General features: G+C 39.6%; 1 protein-coding gene across 1 annotated transcript; it reads right to left on the minus strand.

Annotated features, from left to right (window-relative positions):
- Positions 1-3: 3 nt before the first annotated feature.
- On the minus strand, positions 4-21463 carry EIF2AK2 (eukaryotic translation initiation factor 2 alpha kinase 2). Its single transcript, XM_069010002.1, has 16 exons — positions 21162-21463; positions 20512-20638; positions 16536-16650; positions 15266-15435; positions 13626-13728; positions 11838-11920; positions 10936-11017; positions 10456-10490; positions 10157-10291; positions 9602-9721; positions 8424-8531; positions 6610-6802; positions 3898-4023; positions 3237-3332; positions 216-278; positions 4-124 (listed from the first exon to the last, which is right to left on the minus strand). Exons 2-16 carry the CDS (start codon positions 20613-20615, stop codon positions 5-7), a joined length of 1653 nt encoding a protein of 550 aa, XP_068866103.1. The 5' UTR covers positions 20616-20638; positions 21162-21463; the 3' UTR covers position 4.
- Between the last annotated feature and the right edge of the window lie 39 nt (positions 21464-21502).

The following is a 21502-nucleotide window of genomic DNA, read 5'->3' on the forward strand; positions in this document are numbered from 1 at the left end:
ACATTTAACAAGAATAATTCTTGCATGACTTCTCTTTATCAACAGACTTAAGAAGAACAAGTAAGTCAGATATAGAGATTCTTCCCGAAGGGTCTGTTGAAAGCATCTTTCGGATTATGGACGCCTGCAAAAAAATTTAAATGTCAATAGGTTTTTTTTTTTTTTTTAGTAAATACAGTAACCAAATCCCATACCTCTGTATTCAAATCCCATACCTCTGTCAGAAATTTTCTGGTGAAGTCCTCTGGAAGCTCACCTTTTCTAACAGAAGGCCATACCTGAAATGAATAAAAGAGATAGTTTTGGTATGCTTTCGTTGGTTATGTTTTGCATCTCTACCTTATGACCCACAGTGTTAACTGAAGTAACTAGGAAAACACAAATCTACAGGAAATGTAAGGCTTCAAAAAGTAACTGTAAACAGTTTGAAAGGGTTGGGTTTTTTTTCATTTACTTGTGCTTTGGTTTCATTTTATGGCCTTTTCATCAACTATTATCCATTTCTAAGCTTAAAAGCTTCACACACTACAATGACATGTTTGTTTCAGTAGCCTCTCTATTTCAGAACCATTATCTCTCTTTCCTGAATTTAAAAGGAATGGATTTATATCATCTAATGACATTAAAAGAAAAGAATAAAGGAAGATAACAGAATTTCTGTTTGAAAGCCAATCAGGCATGCTTCCTCCTTTTTACCATATTCAGTACCACACACTTACTTCTATGTCATTGCATAAAATCCTACGTGGAATTCAAAGCAACTAACAGAACATTTCTCATTACATGCTTTAGGTATGTAATGAGAAATGTTTATCTATGCTTTGGGGTAACAATTATGTTTTTTTCTATATGACACCATTTCTCACAACATCCTCATAGGCAAGCTCAGGAAGTGTGGGCTGGACAAATGGATGATAAGGTGGATTGAGAACTGGCTAAACAGCAGGTTCCAGAGGGTCATACTCAGTGGCAGAGGGTCTAGTTGGAGGCCTGTCAACAGTGGTGTCCCCCAAGCTTCAATACTGGGGCCAGTATTGTTTAACTTATTCATCAATGACCTGGATGAAGGAGCAGATGCCTCCTCAGCAAGTTCACTGATGACACAAAGCTGGGAGGAGTGGCCAATGCCCCAGAGGCTGTGCAGCCCTTCAGAAGGACCTCAACAGGCTGGAGAGATGGACAGGGGGGAACTGTCTGAAATCCAACCAAGGGAAGTGCAGGGTTCTGCACAGGGAGAGGAATAACCCCAGGCACCAGCACAGGCTGGGGGCTGACCTGCAGGAAAGCAGCTCTGCTGAGAGGGACCTGGGGGTTCTGGTGGACAACAAACTGTCCATGAGCCAGCAGTGAGCCCTTGGGGCCAAGAAGGCCAATGGAGTCCTGGGGTGCAGCAGGAAGAGCATTGGCAGCAGGTCAAGGGAGGTGATCCTGCCCTTATGCTCAGCCCCAGTGAGGCACTTCTGGAGTGCTGTGTCCAGCTCTGGGCTCCTCAGGGCAAGAGAGACGTGGAGCTCCTGGAGCAGCTCCAGTGGAGGGTAACAAAGATGATTAAGGCACTGGAGCATCTCTCTTATGAGGAAAGGCTGAGGGAGCTGGGCCTGTCCAGCCTCAGGAAGAGACACTGAGAGGGGTCCTCATCAATGTCTGTGAGTATCTGAAGGGAGGTGCCAAGAGGATGGAGCCAGGCTGTGCTCAGTGGTGCCCGGCAATGGACAGAAACTGATGCACAGAAGTTCCACCTGGACATGAGGAAGAAGTTCTTTACTGTGTGGGTGACTGAGCACTGGAACAAATTGACCAGACAGGTTGTGGAGTCTCCCTGACTGGAGATATACTGGCACAAGCCCAAGTAATGTGCTCTAGGGAACCTGCCTGAGCAGGTAGGTTGGACTAGATGACCTCCGGTGGCCCCTTCCATCTTCACCCATTCTGTGATTCTGTAAATGGCTTTCTGGGTGTACAGAGCAGTCTGCTTAATTCACTGGCTGTTAACTAGTGTAATGTCTGCCTGAAGATGACACTCATGTTTTTTAGCCGTGTATCCTGAATCATCAGCTAGTCTTACAGATCCCTATAAGCTTGGCATAGCAAGCCTTTACAACCACTATCAAGTAAAACAACAGCTCCTGTGAACTAGAAATTTTTTCCCTTCTCTTTAGCAGCAGCTTTAGGCCTGTGACCCTACCTGCTGGGGATCATCAGCTGGACCAGTTACTCAGCACAGAATAATCAACTTTGCTTTTACATTATGTTCTTACAGCAGAGCTTGCCAGCACTAGAGTTTATCATATTCCATTAAGTGAAATTCTTTCTAATCTGCTGGAGCAGCTGAAGATCATCCTAGGACTTTACATCCACAAAACTTCCCCACCAGCCTGCAGAGCACAAGATTTTTATAGTTTAAGGAAATGGTATATTTCCAACTGTAAACACTGTGGGACTGTGCATGCATTTGCAGTCAGCTGTGAGCAGGAACAAAATATCTGAGAAAGTACTGCAAGGTGGCTGGACAGAGCCAAGTTGAACAGACACACTGGTATGATTTTCTCATACTGGCAAAAGAATCTGGCTAACAGTGTTCAAAGTCTGAGTCCAACCACAATTACTTTAGACAAGAGACCCAGCAGCTACATGACTGTCCTACCAATATGTAGGTTTGCACATAAAAAGCTCAGAACACATAGAAGATACCTTTTTTAAAAAAGCTTAAGCAACATGGGGTTTCTTTTTGAAATAATATCTTTTTCACTTAAAACAACATGTTCCAAATCACTTTCGTTTTCATCTTGGAAAACTGCAAGGGTTTTGACTTGGTGGAAAGTCTTCTTGCTCCACTGTGCAGTGAAGACAAGAGCACGGCAGACAAAACTCACCCATCCATAATTTTATTTTCTAAAATTAGAAAAATACTCCCTTTAAGTTTCTGATCAAAGAAAAAGATTTATAAGAAACTTGACATCCTTTTTTGCTTGACATTATCCTTTAGCATGCTCAGGCTTTAGTGTGTACGTAGTAGGACATAAGTGAAATAAACTGTAATATTTCTTCAGTTATGACATTTCAACGGAGGTGTGAGGACTTACAGGCTTTATGGAAATGAATTAAGGAAAAAAATGTAAACAGAGATAGTACTCTAGATAAAGAGATTCCTTCTAGAGTGCTATCAACATGTGATACCAGCAGCAAGGCAAAACAACAACAGTGGGAGTTCTTTTTTAAATTTAAAGATTACATACCTTAGTTTTCTCATGATGAGTGATTGCCGAAAGAATTTCAAACCAAATTAATCCCAGTGCATAAATATCTACTTCCTTTCCATATCTGGCCCCAGACTAGAAAGATTAGAACAGAACAATACAGGCATCAAATCCATCTGGAGAGCAGCACTTCTTAAAGCAAAATTTGAAGTCAGCAGAAATTTCTACCCCAAGGCTACAGGACTGGCCCTACTCAATATTCTTCTTTTTTGTTAACCCTTTCTTCCTCAGACCTGTTAAATAGTGACTATTACGTCTCATTGAACACCCTGAAGTTAAGACTTCTACAGACCTGTATAGATAAAGCATGCCAATATTGCCCTGTGACAAATAATGAAACAAATAGAGAAACTCAAATTACACAATTAACAGGGGTCCTAAATCCAAATTTAAATATATATCTGGCAGCCTGATTTTGCAAGAGCATTCCTTACAGCGCGCAGTGTCAGACTGTATGTTCACACAGAGCAAAAAGCTTTACATTTGTGGTAAAGCTTTCTCCTAAATAGTTATCCCATTCAGTCATACCAGGGAACTTTAGGCAACATGCTTTAATACTGACATTAGGATTGAGAACATCCAATGCTGAGTTTATAGCACAAATCTAATTACAGAGATGCTAACACAGCAGGACAATTACCTGTTCTGGTGCCATATATGACTTTGTTCCTCTGTCCTCAGTGAGAGTCTCAAATGCAACAGAAGTCACAAGACCGAAGTCACCTATTTTTATTTTATCATCATGTGATATGAATATATTCTGAGGCTATTTTCATACATATAAATAAAAAGAAGAAAAAAAAAATCACCAAATGACCAAGGTTTATCATCAAGCATAATCAGCCACAGAAGTGTTCCCCATAAAATCTGATAATTGTTCAGAAAGTATCATTAAGAAACTGATGGTGTGGAAAGAGAAATAAGTTAAATCAATTTTTAAAAACACAAACTAAATTTCAAATAATACATTCTGCAGTAACTGCACCTTTTTATCACTACCTCAGTCATAACTGTATCGTGCTTTAATTGCTCTTCAAATACATTGTGCATATAACATTTTATATCCCAAAGTGCTTTTCAGTCTTCAGTCCTAGCCCTGGGACTTGATACACTTGGGCAAAGCATTTAGTCTCACATGGAATTCAGAGTTTCCCCTAGGCACAGAAGGATCATCTGTACTAAATCAAATGCAGAGTTAAGGCTTACTACAGGTATCTCAGAGTATCACTTTTACATTTCCATTGAACTTCCCCTTTTTAAATTTGACAATGTCATGGCTTAAGGCCACTTGGCAGCTAAGCGCCACACAGTGGAATGGGAGAATCAAAAGTAAACTTGTAAGCTGTGTTAAAAATAGTTTAATAATTGAAACAAAAGTAAAACTTAACAATAATGGTAAATGATAATGATAATAAAAGGATTAGAAAAACCAAACCGAAACAAGGAGAAACAAGTGATGCACAATACAATTGCTTACCACCCACTGACCAATGCCAGATCCCCTCCCTGAGCCCAGATCAGTCCCCCTTCCATGTAACAAAATAGTCTTTGACTTAGAATAACCTTCATCGCAACCAAAACATCAGTGTGTTATCAACATTATTATAATACTGAATCCAAAACACAGCACTGTACCACCTACTGAAATTAACTGCAGCCTAGCCAAAACCAGAACACAAAGTCAAACAACTAAAAATAGAACTATATATGTTTCAATTAAGTTTCCCAAAGAAGATAAAGAAACTACACTTCTGAATGTTTTTAAAACAAAACCAAATAGCCTCATGCTATCTTTTACCCAAGCTCCAGTGGACCACAAGGCCAGGAGATACTTCATAGTCAAGAGGAAGAGATCCTTGTGTAAAGAATGCTCAGTGTAGTTGTTCAGCTCAAGTCTGACTATGTCCACACATATTTAATACAGTACCTATAGCTGGCTACACTATTTAACCACTCTGTTCCTACCAGCCACAAATTACTTTAATCTCAGCTTGACCCTATCCAGCAACTTTGATTCAGGGCTATGGAGATCTTGGATGGCCAAGCACCTAAGCTGACAGCAGATCAAAGTGGAAAGTTCCTGAATTCAAATACAGCTGGAAGAGTTGGCAATATAACCTGGTTCTGGTCAGGAGAGGGTTGATTTTTATGATAATCAGTGGGGGGGTACATGGCTAGGACACGGAGGTTATTCTATACCACCTCATGTCATTTTCTGGGAATGGGGGATGGATTCATTTCCAGGTCATGGGAGTGTAGCACTGTCAGGCCAGGCTCCATGGTGAACTTTTTGCATGTGAATCACTCTCTGGTTTTAGACTTTTGGTTTTAATGTTGTTACTGGTTTTGTTTGTGTTTCTTTTCTTATCTCATTGCTGTCTCCAGTAAATTGTTCTTATCTCAACCCACAATCTTTACCTCCAATTCTCCTCTCCAGCCCACCACAGGGGAGGAGGAAGTGAGCAAGCAGCATGTGGAATCGGTAGGAGCATTCAGTTGGAGAATACTAGTCCAGATTAACTGCAGCCTTATTCCTAGCTCAGCTGGTAGCGCATGAGACTCTTAATCTCAGGGTCAAGAGTTTGAACCCATGTTGAGCACCAAATAAGGCCAGGATGTGTAGTGGGTCAAGGGAGGCACTTGTGGGCTCACTGGAGCTGCCTGCTGTGAAGAGACTTCAGTCCCTGCTGCCATGGTCTCTGGTGGTGGGAATTTGACTGCCAGAGTGGCTCCTGAGTGGTCAGGCAGGGAAGTTAGCTTAACCCTAGGAATGCCACAACACAAATGATTTTTTTCACAAAGTGAGTAATTTAAAACTCTGTAAGCCACATTATAGCTTCCATCCTGAAGCTGTGAAGGCATTGTCCCTTATAATCTTTATATTGAAATAAAATCTTCTGATGACGGGACACATCTAGAGACTGAAATTCCATCCAAAACTGTAGCATTCAAATATTTGTATGCATTCATGAGACAAAAGTAACCAGAGCATGTTGTTATAAAACACAGCATGTATTAGGATAGATAAACTATCCCTTTACAATATGGCAAGAGCAAACTTTCTAGACTCAACTTTTCTTCTTCAAGTAAGTCTTGTAACCCACTGAAAATGCCTGTTAGCTGATGACTACTGATTCTTTGAACTATTGCATTCAGACATCCTCCAAGTTGTTTACCTTCTGATTTTAGGTTCAGCCAGTTGCTGAAAAAAAATTAATCATTAGCAATATCCAAAGAAGACACTGCTAGGGGACATACCAGAGTAAGCAAAGACTATAACAATTTAACAGTCTCTGAAATTCCAGTAAGTATACTATCTTTTTCTTTTTTTTTATTTACCTATCCTACATACCTTGAGGTCTCGATGAATTAGCTTTTCAGAATGAATATATTCCACTCCTTTCACTATTTGTAAAAATTTGTTTCGTGCCATTACATAATACTTTCGGTCTTCTCTATTTTTTGCAATCCACTTTTCCAATGTCCCTTGTTCACAGAATTCCATTTGGATGAAAAGACAGCAAATTTTTTTGTCGGAATTTTGGCTTCAAAAGAAAATTACATACCAAATTAAAATTGGCAAGATACAATTCCCCCCAAGTCATCTTCAAAAACCAGTTTTGCTAATAATTATTTTTTGAGTTACCCAAAACAAAGTCTGCAAGTCCCTTAATTTTAAGAAAGATCCTAGAGCAATTTGTGTTAAATAAATAGGACTGCAACCCAAAGAATCCCTGCTCAGTTACTACGTGCTCCTGGAATATTTCTAAGGTTTTGCTTGCTTCCTAGTTTCACACTGAAAATTTTCTGAGTGCCCAGGTTTCATATCCCTCATACCTAGAGTCATGTCCTATACAGAAATACCACTGTCCCATCTGGCCTTGCAGGAACTGCTGCAAGTCCTGGCACGTATTCTCTATTCTGCTCAACAGACACAGCATCAGCCTTCCTATCCTGCCCAGAGTGGTCATGTTCTTTCCAATTCTGTCCTGTCAAGAAGGTAGTGCAGTGAGCATCTTTGGCATCGGTCTGCTAGTCACAGAAACCCTTTTGAGAGCTGAAAACCTAGACAAAATGTATTTATCCACCTGGCAGCCTCACACTTTCCAGAGAAGCCCATAAGATAGGCTGAGGCTGGAGATGGTGAGGGAAAGGAAAATACAAAGAGAAGCATGTACTGTTTTCTCCTATGTACACCATGTGATGAGTGCCCTGGAATAAAGCTGCTCAAGGCACTGAAAGAACAAGCATTAAATGGACTCTCTGTAGCCTTGAGGTCAGGACACAAATTCCAGTCTGGGTCCTCAGCTTTGAGGACTTTTTTGTCTGTCTTTTACCTAATAACTGTTTAATGTAAAACACATACATGATATTGAGGCTCCAACATATTAATGGTTCAGTTTTGACAGACTTTCCCCCCCCCATTTTATTCCTCATTTAATGAGCACAGTAATGGAGAGGTATCATGCCAACCATGATTTTGCATCCATTTATATTTTATGGCTCTAAGTAAGTATGGCAGCCTATCTGAAGAGTATGGATTTACAGCTAGTGAAAAAGCTTACCACAGAATCTTGGAAAAGTTAATAGTCTAACTTACAAGTAAAACTCTCACCACTGTTTTCCCAGAAGTCTTAGTGTTGAAAGGCTACCTCTAAATTAAAGAGCATTTAATTTTGTTTTTCTATTCTAAACAATCAAAACTGTTTTGGGCATCATGGTTAAAATACTGACTTAGGGAAATAAATAAATCTATGATAGCTACTGGCTGACCAGTACTTATTATAAAAAGGAAACTTCCAGTCAGGAATATTTGACAGCAAATTGTCAGCCAATTTTTGATTTCTGTTGTTAATTCTTGCCCCAGATTTTCCGCATTCTTACTCTCCTGTATAAATTCACCAAGTCCATATATTAAGAGAGAGGAGAAATAGAAAATGTTATGATTTATCTTATTAATCAAGGAAAAGAAGATATAAATACACCTTATTACATACAGCCTGCTGCTGGAAAGTACTGTGCCTTTTCTCCTAGCAGTATGTTTGCACGTGTGTGCATTTATATTTGTATAATAATTGATGACCAATTATCAGCCTTTGTTTTTCACTGCATAAAGTTCACTATGGCAAACATGTTTGTGAATGCAAACTACTCTTTTGTAGTTACCTTGAGTCTGAGTACTTTATATGGTCATACCCCTTCCAGCTGCTGTGATACCGCACTATGTTCTCATGTGTAAGTCTTGCAAGTCCTTCTGCTTCACGCTCTACTTTCCTATCACGAGGGGGTAAAGAGGAAAAAAGAAAAAAATAGAGGCATTTCCCTATTACAGTGTAATACAAAGTTAAATAAAAGATATGCTATCAAGTGGCAGGATACAGATAGTTTTACATTAATTTAGAAACCAAGCATAATATTCTCCTTCATGTAAGTTCAAAGGTCAAAACTGAAGTTACAAATTTGGTGGGTTTTCTTTCATCTGCTCAGTTATTCAAAGTGCAACAAATGTTTTAACCACACTAGAAATTAAAGCCCCACTCAAAAAAGGCTGAAAAAGCAGATAGCTGCAAACCCATCAGCAAAGCAGCATTACTTGAAGAATCAGTAGAAGGTTTTTAGTATAGTTCTCAAGATTGCAATACCAATGAAAATAACAGGTATTTGCAAAGAACACAAGAATCCAAAGGGATTGTGTAATGTACACGTATCTCCAACAACTTAAAACATTTTCAATAGATTACCTACAAGAAATTAATTTTTTCAACTGCTGATAAAATACTTCACAGTATTTCTGGTTACAGAAAAAAAAAAATTAGGATCACCATTCTCTGTTGAGGTTTACAAAAGACAAGTAACACAGCATGAGAGTAATGACTACATGGGTCATATATAAAGCATTTTTCAATTACAAACCACAGAATTTATTACTTGGATTTTTTTCTACTTTCCCTAGTTACACTTATTATGGATTACTTATATGGAAATTTTCCATGTAGCCTGTCAAAAGTAACAGGGCTGCTTTCAATGTTTAAATAATCATCAAGTTTTCTTCAAATAGATTTTGCAATATTAGCAACCAGAGCACTACTCTGCTCAGGAGAACTTAACACACCTACATTTTTACAGCTCCAGCAGAAATTAACCCACTACAGGCAAAAATTAACAAAGTTTCAGCACCATTTTCAGCTTCACTTGGAAATAAAGAAAAAAGTTTACTAGAAAGGATAGACAATTAATAATGAAAATCACCTAAATACTCCTAGGATTGCTGAAGAGAGAAAACAAAGTGCTAAAATCTTGATTAAGGTTGTCCTAGAAGGCAGAAGTAAATATACAATACATACTCTGTGAATTCAACTCGTTTGATTGCATAGGTTATCTTATCACACTTTGATGTTGCCTTGAAAACATTCCCAAAACCACCTTCACCAATAGGCTCTATGTTTTTAAAATTTTCAAGAAATCTTAAAAAAACAAGAAAAAAAAGAAAACCACACTTAATTATACTTTATTTTCAATTTAAGGATATAAAAATAAACTTGACAGATATAATACATCTACTGAAATACCATTCTACAGTGATCACTTGACAATCTACAGGTCTAAATCATAGTCTTGGAGATTAAAACAAGGGAAATTGACCCTTGCAGGCCTGTCAGGTAATTACCCTCACATCTTCACATGAATAACATTTGGTTGTGAGCTTTAAATACCACTGCATGCCTATTCCTATGCTATATTTGAAATTTCCAGGAAAAGAAATCCAATACAAATTTTCTTTGAAAGTTCTTTTTACAGTAGTATTTTCCCTCCTTCTACCATAAATAAAGAAAAAAATCTAGATTCATACATACTGTAATTGCCTTATAAATATTAATTTTTAAAAAAATCCTTCTTACGTTTTATTGACAGTGTGTGGACTTCCATTATCTTCTCCGGTATTTGTGTCCACATCTGGCAAACCTTGATTTGAATCTGACTTTTTTTTTTCCTCTTCCTTGTTTCTTTCATTAGCAAAATTAGCTGCCAATTTTCTTTAACAAGGATAAAAGCAAAATTTATAATGAGCCATTTTTCTAACACATGATGAGAAAAAAAATGTACCTCCCAGTAGCAGCATTTCTTTACTAGAGGTGGAAAAAATAAAGGGGTTTGCAATATAGTTACAGGAGATAGAAATCTAGAAGTAAACACATACCTTTTGGGCTTCAGGACAGAACTTTGTGCGTTTCTCTACATGGAAAACAGAAAAAAAGCCTAACTGAGGTATCCTGAATATTTTCATGGTAGCTGGTTTAAAATATGTCTGATAATGTATCTAGGAATTGCCTATAATCATACCTTATGTAAACAATGTAATAAGAATGAAGCCATATCTTAGCTCAGTGGTTTTCACATATGCTATGCATAACATTATCATTGCAAAAAATGAGCTTAGTTTGACCCCTTTTCTTGGGAGTACTGCCATTTGTTCAACACTGCATAAATTTGATCCACAGTACAGAAGGAAATGACTAATGGTTAACAGTAAGAACGTACAGAATATTCTTAGGAAAAATGCATGTATTTCCTATTGATTAGTGGATAAAAGAACAAACTGATGTTACACTCTGACAAGAAGCATGCCCTATTCTGTGTCTAAAATGTAATTATGAGGAAGACCATTTTCATACTATACCTGAGAAGGTGAAGGCTTTTCACATATTGCCATGTCTTTCATTTTTTCTACCAACTTTGCAGAAGAATCATCAAAGCAAATGCTGTTTTTATTGAAAAATAATGGACTATTTTTAGGTGAAAGTAACGCAATAATAAATAAAATTATTGTCACAAGAAATGAAGTAGTACCAAAAAATACACAGTTTTTAAAGCAAAACCTGAAAAGGCATTACCAATCAGGACTGATCTAAACTACAAAATGTCCTGCTTGAAAGCTACTAAAATAACAACACTTTGTAATATTCTCCTTTATTTCTATTATTAAATGAGTCTGTGATATCTAGAAGATAGAATAATGTAAAAGTGGTAGTGGGACTACAGTCAAACTGCTGGTTCTCAAATCACATATCAAACTTAATGTATGTTCAGTTTCTTTTGCTAAGCAAATTTTTCCCTTTGGTGGAAATGAAGATTCATGTAGAATGAAAAAAGGGCGAAAAATAAAGAAAAAGGGGAGAGAAGAAAGCAGAATACAGAGCACAGGAAAGTACTGAAATTGAATTACACTGAATTCATAAAGTGTCACAATAGGAGTGTTAAAATGGCATGAAATAATACTATTGAATGAGGCAGTTAATCCATTTACATCACAGTAAAAACACTTATGAAAGAACTACCTATGGCAAAATATGAATAAGCCAGAAAGCTCTAAACTTACTATAAGCTATCCTATACAGACTCACATAAAATTGCACAAGAAGAACAAACTTTGCTCAGAAGTTTAAGGAACAAAAGTTAAAATTAAATGGCTTTTATACTGCAGTAAAACAAACTATGATATATTTTATTTAGAATTAGAGCACATTACCCTCTAAGATTAGTAAATATACTGTTACTACATTAGCAGTGAACCCAACTTACTCTGAGTCAGACTCATTTGGCACTTGAGAGGAATTGTTGTATTTGCTAAATGTAAAGTTGCCATTAGATCCTTCAGTTTCAATCTGGAAAAAACCACAAAAGCCAAGACTGTTTAACAAAATCACATAAACAAATCCCTAATGCAGAAGATGCCAGCCAAAGAGGGGAGAGGGAAGATTACAGGGTCCTAAGAGCAAGTTGTTAACTGCACTAAACAGTCAAAGCCCTGCAGAAGAAGGCATTTGCCCAATTTCCACCCAGAGAAAGGAAAAACGCAGGGGCCTGTCACAGTGAGCATATTATACAGACACATTTACAAAAGTAGAGTCTGGATTTTATTCAAAACCAGGATAAGAGTTATGAAAAGCAAATATCTTTGTTGTTTGCTGCACGTGCAATTGCTGCATGGAAAATGAGATCCACGTAGGCTTTGATATATGTAACCAGCAGAACTGAAAATCCGAGTCAGTACAAATTGACATTCAATGTCTTCAGCATGAAAACACTGCAAAACTTGTATAACTAAATTGGAGTTGAATAAAAAAACCTTATCCCAAATACTCAGCAGAGGTTCCTCCCCTTCCTCCTCCTACCCATGTCATAAGAGCATAAAAGTAACATTAAAAGCACCTACAATGGATGTAGATCATCACCTCATAAAAAGTAAACAAACTTTATTTTTTAATGTTTTCTGGTTTTCCATCATGGTATCATGGAAACAAAAACATAGGGCTTATGTTTCAATGAGAGCCAACAGATAAACCCCTTTTTTTTTAATACAGGAGTACTGGATCTTTGCTATTTTTTGCCAGTTACATTTTGTTTGTTACACAGACATCACTGAGAATAAAAATTAAAACCAAACCAAAACAACCCACCCTAAATTTAGACTAATTGGTATACAAGTTCTGCTTGAACAAGTCTGCAGATTTTGATGAAAATGAAAAGATCCCTGGGTTTGCAACATAGGAAAATATAAAGAAAGGCTCCTAGAGCCATTAATTTGGACATAATAGGCCATTAATTAATTACATGGTTGACTTTAAAATGATTAAAAAAGCATTGAAATTTCACAGTAACAGCCAAATATTTTTAAAAGTACTTAAAAGTAAAAGAAGTTTCTTCCTTCTCCCATACTGCCACCCTTTACTTTAAACTACACTCCATTTAAGTTAGTTCATATGTTCTATGCATTTCAGAAGTGGGTTTAGATCACTATTGGAATTCTGATAATTTTTTGCACATGTGGAAATAACAGTTGCCAACATGAAGACAACATCTCTGCTCTCCAGAGGATAGTGTCAGTAATTGTTTGACCAGACTCTGCCTTGGAACACTACAGAAGGCAAGTCCAGTTGATTCTGACTCCTGCTTTTGCCTCTCACATTACACAATAGAATTTTGATCCAACAGAAGACAGTAAAAGAAGTACGTTCACAGCCTGCCAGCTCAACAACACTTCACACAGAAGGCAATTGGTATACAAGTCAGAGTTTAGAAATTTTTAATATGTGTGCATCCTTGGATGACAACATATCAGACCTATTCTGAAACACAGAAATATCAACTGTTAAGATTTTTTTTTAAATCCAGAATTGAATATAGAAACACAACATAAATTCTACTAACAGTAGCCCAACCAGTATACTAAAATACTGATTTTTTTCCCTCTTTAATGGAATCCATGGAATATGCTTTTAAATACAATGAGGAAATTGGTTCAAAGATTTAAACTTCAGTGTTAAAGCTAAACATAGCACATACTGTCAGAGAGCTTTTCTTATTTACCTTTTCATATGCTTCTTTTGCAGCAGCTTGTTTTGCAGCAGCTAGAGAAGATCCAGTGCCCTTCCCATACAAAACACCACTAACTGTACAGCTAACGGAATACCTGCAAAACACAACAGGGAGTCAGGTCTTATATCCCATATGACAAGTGTTAATTGAATGATTTTTAAACACTACAATCAACTGACATTATAGAATGGAAATCTGAAGTGTGCATCTTCAAGACAGTGTTTCCAATATACATTTAATCGAATTAGTAATGACAGGTAACTAATTGGTTGTGCTTTCAAGATAATCCACTTTCAGCGCCTTAAAGTACAATCATGGAAAAGATTATTCTGGGAGGTATTGATAAACATCTGGAGGACAACGCAGTCATTGGTCACAGCCAGCATGGCTTCATGAAGGGGAAGTCCTGATTTCCTTCTCTGAGAGGGCACCCCACCTAGTTGATCGAGGGAAGCCAGATGATGAATCTTTCTGGACTTCAGCAAAGCTTTTGGTACCATCTCTCACAGCATCGTTCTGGACAAAATGTCCAGCCCACAGCTGGATAACCATGCTTACATGACGGGTGAGCAACTGGCTCATGGGTCAGGCACAAAGGGTTACAGTGAATGGGGTGACATCAGACTGGGGACCTGTCACTAGTGGGGTTCCAGAGGGCTCCATCTTAGGTCCTGTGCTCTTCAGGCTCTTCATTAACAACTTGTACACAGGACTTGAAGGATACCAAGTAATTTTGCTGACAAGACTAAACTGGGAGGAGCTGTTGCCTCCCTCAAGGGCAGGGAAGCCCTGCAGAGAGACCAAAACACTAAAATTAAGAGATGGGCAATCACCAACCATGTAAAATTTAACAAGGGCAAGTGCCGAATTCTGCAGCTGGGATGGGACAACCCAGGTTGTGTGTATAGACTTGGGAACAGGAGGTTGGAGAGCAGCACTGCGGAAAGGGACCTGGGGGTCCTGGTCAATGGCAAGTTGAATATGAGTCAGCAGGACCCTGGCAGCCAGGAGGGCCAACTGTGTCCTGGGGGGCATCAGGCACAGCATCGCCAGCCAGGCAAGGGAGGGGATTGTCCCGCTCTGCTCTGCACTGGGGCGGCCTCACCTCAAGTGCTGGGGCAGTTTTGGGTGCCATAATATAAAAATGACATTAAGCTATTGGGGAGTGTCCAAAGGATGGCAACAAAAATGGTGGAGGGTCTTGAGGGGAAGCCGTATGAGGAGCAGCTGAGGGCACTTGGTCTGTTCAGCCTGGAGGAGAATGATGGGAGACCTCACTGCACTCTGCAACTTCTTTGTGAGGTGAAGAGGAGGGGCAGGTACTGATCTCTTCTCTCTGGTGACCAGTGACATGACTCAAAGAGGCAGCATGAAGCTGAGTCAGAATAAGTTTAGATCAGATATCAGGAACAGGTTCTTCACCCAGAGGGTGGTCAGGTACTGGAACAGGCTCCCCAGGGAAGTGGTCACAGCACCAAGCCTGAAAGAGTTCCAGAAGCTTTTGGATAATGCTCTCAGGCAGATGTGACTCTTTCTAAAGATTCATCTAATATGACCAAGGATAACTAATGGTAGCATTAGTAAACACAACAAACTATTAGAAGGAAGTAGGAAGATAAATTATATCTTACGTGGGAGCATGGGCATCTCCAGTACGAGTTCTGTTAGGATAATCAACTATTTGCAACGTCTTTTGTGAAAAAGTATTTAATAGGCTGACATAATCTTTCTCTAGTGCAGGTGATAAGGTTGCTTGAGTTGTCGTTAACTCTGCAGCAGCCATATTAGAGGGACTCTTACACTATAAAACAAACAAAACAGGTAACTTAAAAACTAAGGCTTAAAAAATACATTAAGATAAAGAGTGCACAAGAACTAATGTAGCTGCAAGGTTTGTCCACATTTCAAAAGACTCTTGAGAAATCCCAAGTTTCCATTTACTGAGTCCTTTGTGGCAAAGGACAGACATCCCAAGCCTAATTATTACATTTTGAATAAATGTAAACCTAGCTTTCCAAGTACTACACTTCTGCCTCTAACAACCTCTCACCATGCCTCATCCCACCTCTTTTAGGAAAATACAGGGAATGAGCTGCGAAGAAAGAATGGCAGCAGGATGCTGCTGATGCTGCCATTTAGCAAGGGCTGCAAATGCTCCTGTGCGTGTACAAGAGGGGAAAGCAGGACTTTTCAGCTGTCTCGTGATTAGTCAACAGTAGTAACACAGCAGCAAACACACAGCAATTGTGTTAAAGTAATGACAGTGACACCATAAAAGCCATCTAGAAAAAGGTAAGGAAAGATTTCACTCAAAAGGTGCTAAGAAGCATTCAGAGTCAAAAAGAAAAATAAAGAATGGCAAACGAAGGGCAGAACACGGGGCAGAAAGCTAAGGAGCAAAATACAAACCTAGACTAAATCAAGGAAGGATAGAGTATATACCCAACTATACTGTAAAGAATATAATAACAAGGAAAAAAAAGATTAATGAGAACAAGTGAAAGTAAGCAATTTCATTAGCAAAGTGGCAACAGACACACTGAGTAATGCCCTGCAAATGTTTTGAAGACATTGAATTACTGAACAGTCACCAAGATATAAAAGGACCACTGTCCACTCTGGATACACCAAGGCAGCTTAAAAAAGGCAAATACATTTCCTTATCCTCCTATAACAGCAGAGGAGGAAACACTCACAATATTAGATATCAACCCTATAGGAGAACAATGAGGAAAACAATTCAGTGACAAAAAGCAGAAAAATGCTGAATAAGACAGAATGAAGACAAGTAATTAGAAACTGCTTCAAAGTAAACAACATTTTATTGAAAGTCCACTTTTAGATAGTCATCTTCAACATTTACTACTAAAAAACCCGCAAAACTTAATCCTATTTACTCACCTGTTTCTCAATCATTTCCCACGTTTTTTTTGCTGCTGCTGCTTTTGCTTCTTTTTTACTTTTACCAGTGCCCATACCATATTCCTCACCATTTATTTTGGCCAAAACTGTGAACCTGCAATGAAGGAAACTTGTCTAAAACATTGCTACATTTTCCCACATATACACTTTAATAATGTTATCAGATTAAACTTTGGGTTTATTATCTACAAAGTACTATAGGATAAACGGGAGGTATTGAAGCATTAATGTGTTTTTATTATATCAAACCTATGATTATTGTAATTCTTTAGTATAAATATTTTTTAAAGCTTCCTCTCTAGTCACAAATGCGTGTACTTTATTAGTTCCAACAGTATTTTTAATGCTTAACTGCTTCATAAAATCAAAATAATTTAATTTTTAAAAGCAAGAGAATGGATGAGGTCAGCATTGTTACAAGCAAAGTTGTGAAGCCCTAACACCAAGACACATCTCAGCAGTTTGACACTATACAGAGGAAAGATGAGCTAACCTTGATTTCATGAAACTAGATGTGACTTTACACTCACCTTTAATACCCTGTGATGTACACTGCTTAGTACGTGCAAAAACCACATCTGGTGGTTGTGAGACGTGAATTTAAAGGCAGTCACAAAAAGCCCCACCAAAACCAAAAAAAATTACCAACAAACAAACACAGTTGAGCCTTTCTGTGCTCAACTGCTGATCCCTTCCCTCTGTGTCCCTCCATTCCACAATTGTGCGTGTCCTGCTTCCCATATGGCAACTCCATGAACCAGAATGGGAATCTGATGCAGCTCAGGCCTGACCGCACTGGGTCTGGCTGGGATGGGGTTAACTTCCTTCAGAGCAGACAGAATAGTGCTATGGCTTTGGGATTACACAGGGTTGATGTTTTACCTATTGCTGAGCAGTGTTTGCACAGCACCAAAGTTTTTTTCTTTTTCCCACTCTGGCCTTCCAGCAAGCAGAGGGGGGATATGCGAGAGGCTGGCAAGAGACACAACCAAGGCAAGTGGTCAGAGGGATAGTCCATGCCATACTCTCAACAATAAAAGCTGGGAGATGAAGAAGGAAGAGGAGACACCCAGGGCTATAGTGTTTACCTTCCCAAGTAAACATTAGGCATCATGAAGCCTCACTTTCCTGGAAACATCTACCTGCTGATGGGAAGGAGTAAGCAACTTCTTTATTTTGCTTTGGTCACACATCCAGCTATTCTTTGCCTATTAAACTATCTTTATCTTGATCCACAAGTTTTTCTCCCTTTCACCTTTGTAATTCCCTCCCTGTCCCACCGGGGGGAAGTGAGTAGTTGGCTTGGGGTTTCACTGCCTCCTGGGGTCAACCTACCACTGTGCCCTAATAATGAACGGTTTTCAGACAAATCAGTCCTTACACAGATCCGGCTTGTCCTGCAGCTCCAAATCCCCTAATGTTTCTGATACTGCCTTTCCATGAAAGGCAACAGAGGAGAAAACTACTGGATTTCTGCCTTTGGTAGCAGCACACACTTGCACCATGTTAAAGGGACCGTTAGAGCCTCAGGGCTCGTCTGTGCTTCACAGTGCGGCAGAGCATGTAAAGGCTCACAGCCAACAAGATCAATTCACACAGTCAAGGTATAGCACCACGAGCTCCTCTGTGGGAAAATTTGTCTCAAATAGTGTAGTGACCTTAGGAACTCACTTTTTTCATTATTTCAACTTCATTCTCCACTTCCCTTTAATGAAATGTGTCTTGGGTTACAATGGAAGATGTAACCAAAAGTATGTATTCTATTACCATCTCTGTAGGCTGTTAAGATAGAAGGGGCAGTGTTCTTTTTCTTCTCCATAACTCAGCCCTGATAAGTCTCTCTGGGGAAAGAGCTGCCACCCTGAGGGGACCATCTCCGCTAACAGGTCATCAAGGTCTCCCAGTATGACTCACAGAATTACAGAATTACATCGTCCCATTGTGAAATGCCCCGCCCAAGGGGAGGATCTGAACGTTCTTGCCTGTATGTAATCTGAGGCCTAGAACACCAGGGGAGCACTACCACTGGATTGCCAGAGAACAAGAACTAAATAACCACCACTGGACCTCCAGAGAAGGACCAGATCTTTCTACAGGATCACAGCCTTGACAGAACCACATCCATCACTCCAGTAGGACTGCAGCCACCATTTAATCGGACTGCTACCACAGCCCTGACCAGCAGGGTATCAGATCATATTCTGACTCTGTCAGTTTAAGCCAGTGTTTCTGTACTATTGCCTTTATTTTAATTTTCCTGATAAATTGTAGTTCTGACTTGGAATCTCCCACTGGTTTGCTTTCAAAGTAGTGCAAAATGTTTGGGTGGAAAACAATGAAGATGCAGAACAGTGGTTCCTCTCATTGTGTAAGCAAGGCTTAACAAGAAATCTCAAGGGGGCAAACAAGGCACACCCATAGTGTGCCATATACTCTACACATAGGAAAGAAAAAACAAAACCTGTAAGAAAGATTGTTTTTCAGGATGGAGTTTGTCAGTCAACCCATACCTAAGTACTGAATACTACACACATTCAGCTATGACACTGCATCCAAAAGACACCATTTTATTTAAGCATCCTGAGGAAATCTGCAATCTGAGTCTCCATGACCAAGTTGAGGGTTACCTGCAGGAGCGTTACATGAGGTGGTCACAAATGCAGAGTCATACTTATCCACCATGAACCCCAAGTTAATAAGCAATTCCCAGACTTGACAGGTTTAGGCAGGACTGGTCTAATTGTCCACTCACTGTGCTCCCCGACCAAGAAAGCTCAGGACTGAGCCATCCTGGGCTCTCACAATCTTCTTACATTGTAGTCAATGCATCCTGTTAGCAGGCAGAACATCGGGAAAGAGCAGCACAAGGGCACTGAAGGAGGTTTATAGCACACATCACTATAGCCAAACACTTTACACTGTATCCTTGAAACAGCCCAAGTTACCCAGGATTTTCCTAGATACCAATGTCACACAATGGGCTGAATTGCATTTGTGAATGTAGCAGAACACACAGAAAAACAAAGAAGAAGCACAATAAATGGGATAAATAATTTGGAATGTATGTAAGTTCTGTCAGTCCCTTGCCATCACTTTTGAAGCACTAAGATGTTGCTGTGTGTCAGAGCTGTAGTCATTGCTGCAATAAGGGTTACTTTTTTTAATTACATGAGTCTTATGGGGAAAAAATTAAGATAACTTATTAACATTTGAGATCCAGATAATATTTATTAATTTATTCTGGGATGGTAGTCAGATTTAAGAATAAGTCTGCATAGACAGTGCTGTCTGACAAAATGCAACATATCCAAAAAAACATATTAATTATTAACATAAGGCTTGTCTTCATGCAAACTAGCAAAAAATTTTTTTAAATATCACACAAGGACATATTACAGATCCTTTGGCAAGGGAGAAATACACTATATCAATGTTAAAAAGTAAAACACATTCCATCACCTGTAATCGTCTCTAAAAGGGAAAGCAAAATTTCTTAAGGAAAAGACTCTTTTCTCGTAAGAGATGTTAAAAAATAAACTACACATTGAACATGTTAGTATCCAGTGAGTTAATACACCCAACCTTTCTGGTTAGAAATCAACAATGATTTGTAAACACTTTGATTTGTAGCACTTAAGTCATAAACCGAAATATTTGCTGTAACCCAATTCACCTCCTGAGAGGAGATGCATAACATACAATAGAGTTACTAGGAAGTAACAGCTGCATTGCTGGTACTTTCTGAAAAAGAGCCATCACCTTTGAAATACGTTTTCTCCTTAAACTGTATCCCATGCTGTCCTCCCCATGCACCTACCATTCAACTCGTGGTTTCAACCCGCTTTCCCACTACATATGTGCTTTCAGCAGATTAAAATTTGTGACTGTAAGCTTTACCCAGTTTGTTCATTGCAGGAAGAGCTCTGCTAGTTATTGACACGCAGAGTAAACTTACTCAGGATCATGAGATGGGCCCGTCATATTGATGGTGTCATAAACCACTGTAAGTTTACGTAATTGACAGTAACGGTTGATCATGGTCATACACTCAAAATCCATTTTGACACAATCTTCAGTAGATGCTGCAAAGTAACAGTCAAAGATTTGTCTGTTGCTCTAGACATAGAATAAAGACAGCCCTTAATCCTGGTAGATCACTGCTATGATATAAAATAGAAAATTGGTGCCAGTAACAAATTTAATGGGAAACCAATTCGAATTTATAATTCAAATGATTAGTCTGCAAAAGCTTTTGAAGTCATTGCTTGGAATAACAGTTTTTGAAAGCAGAATGGAGAACTTAGTGATTAGAGAAGATTTCTTAGCAGATTTCTTGACAGAAAAAGACTGAACCATTCCCTGAATTCCGTGGGAGAAAAATAATCAGTAACATTTCCCCAGAATTAGAATCTGTTCCTTCAGAGGAAAGCCGGCGACACCTGAACTTGACCGGGACCTCAGGCGCAGCCACACGGACCAAAGATGACCTCAGGCTGCCGTCACCGAGCGCCGCGGGCCAGGCCGCTGCAGCCGGGCTGCGGGCGCCCCATCTCGGCGGGCCCGCGGACCCCTGCCCTCCCTCCCGCGCCCCGGCCCCGCCGGTACCTCCGAGCCGCTGCCGACGCTCCGGGACCCGCGGACGCTCCAGCAGCCGACCCGGCCCGGCGCGGACTCCGCCCAGTTTCGTTTCCCGCAGCACCGCGCGGCCTGCGTGAAAACGAAAGAGAAACGGCGGCGAGGGCGGGAGAGCCGCGCAGGGAGCCGGGCGGCTCCGGCCCGAGGCCGCGGGCAGCCGCGCTCTGCCCGGCACACGGAGCGGCGCCTCCGCTCTGCACAGCGCTCCTGAGCTTACGGGAACGAGGGCTCCAAGGCAAGCGAGCACCTTCGCAAAGACATGCCCCCCAGCCTTGTCCCTGGTTCGCTGACACCTTTTGCTCTTACAGCGA

Source organism: Aphelocoma coerulescens, chromosome 3, assembly GCF_041296385.1.
Source record: "Aphelocoma coerulescens isolate FSJ_1873_10779 chromosome 3, UR_Acoe_1.0, whole genome shotgun sequence".
NCBI classification, from domain to species: domain Eukaryota; kingdom Metazoa; phylum Chordata; class Aves; order Passeriformes; family Corvidae; genus Aphelocoma; species Aphelocoma coerulescens.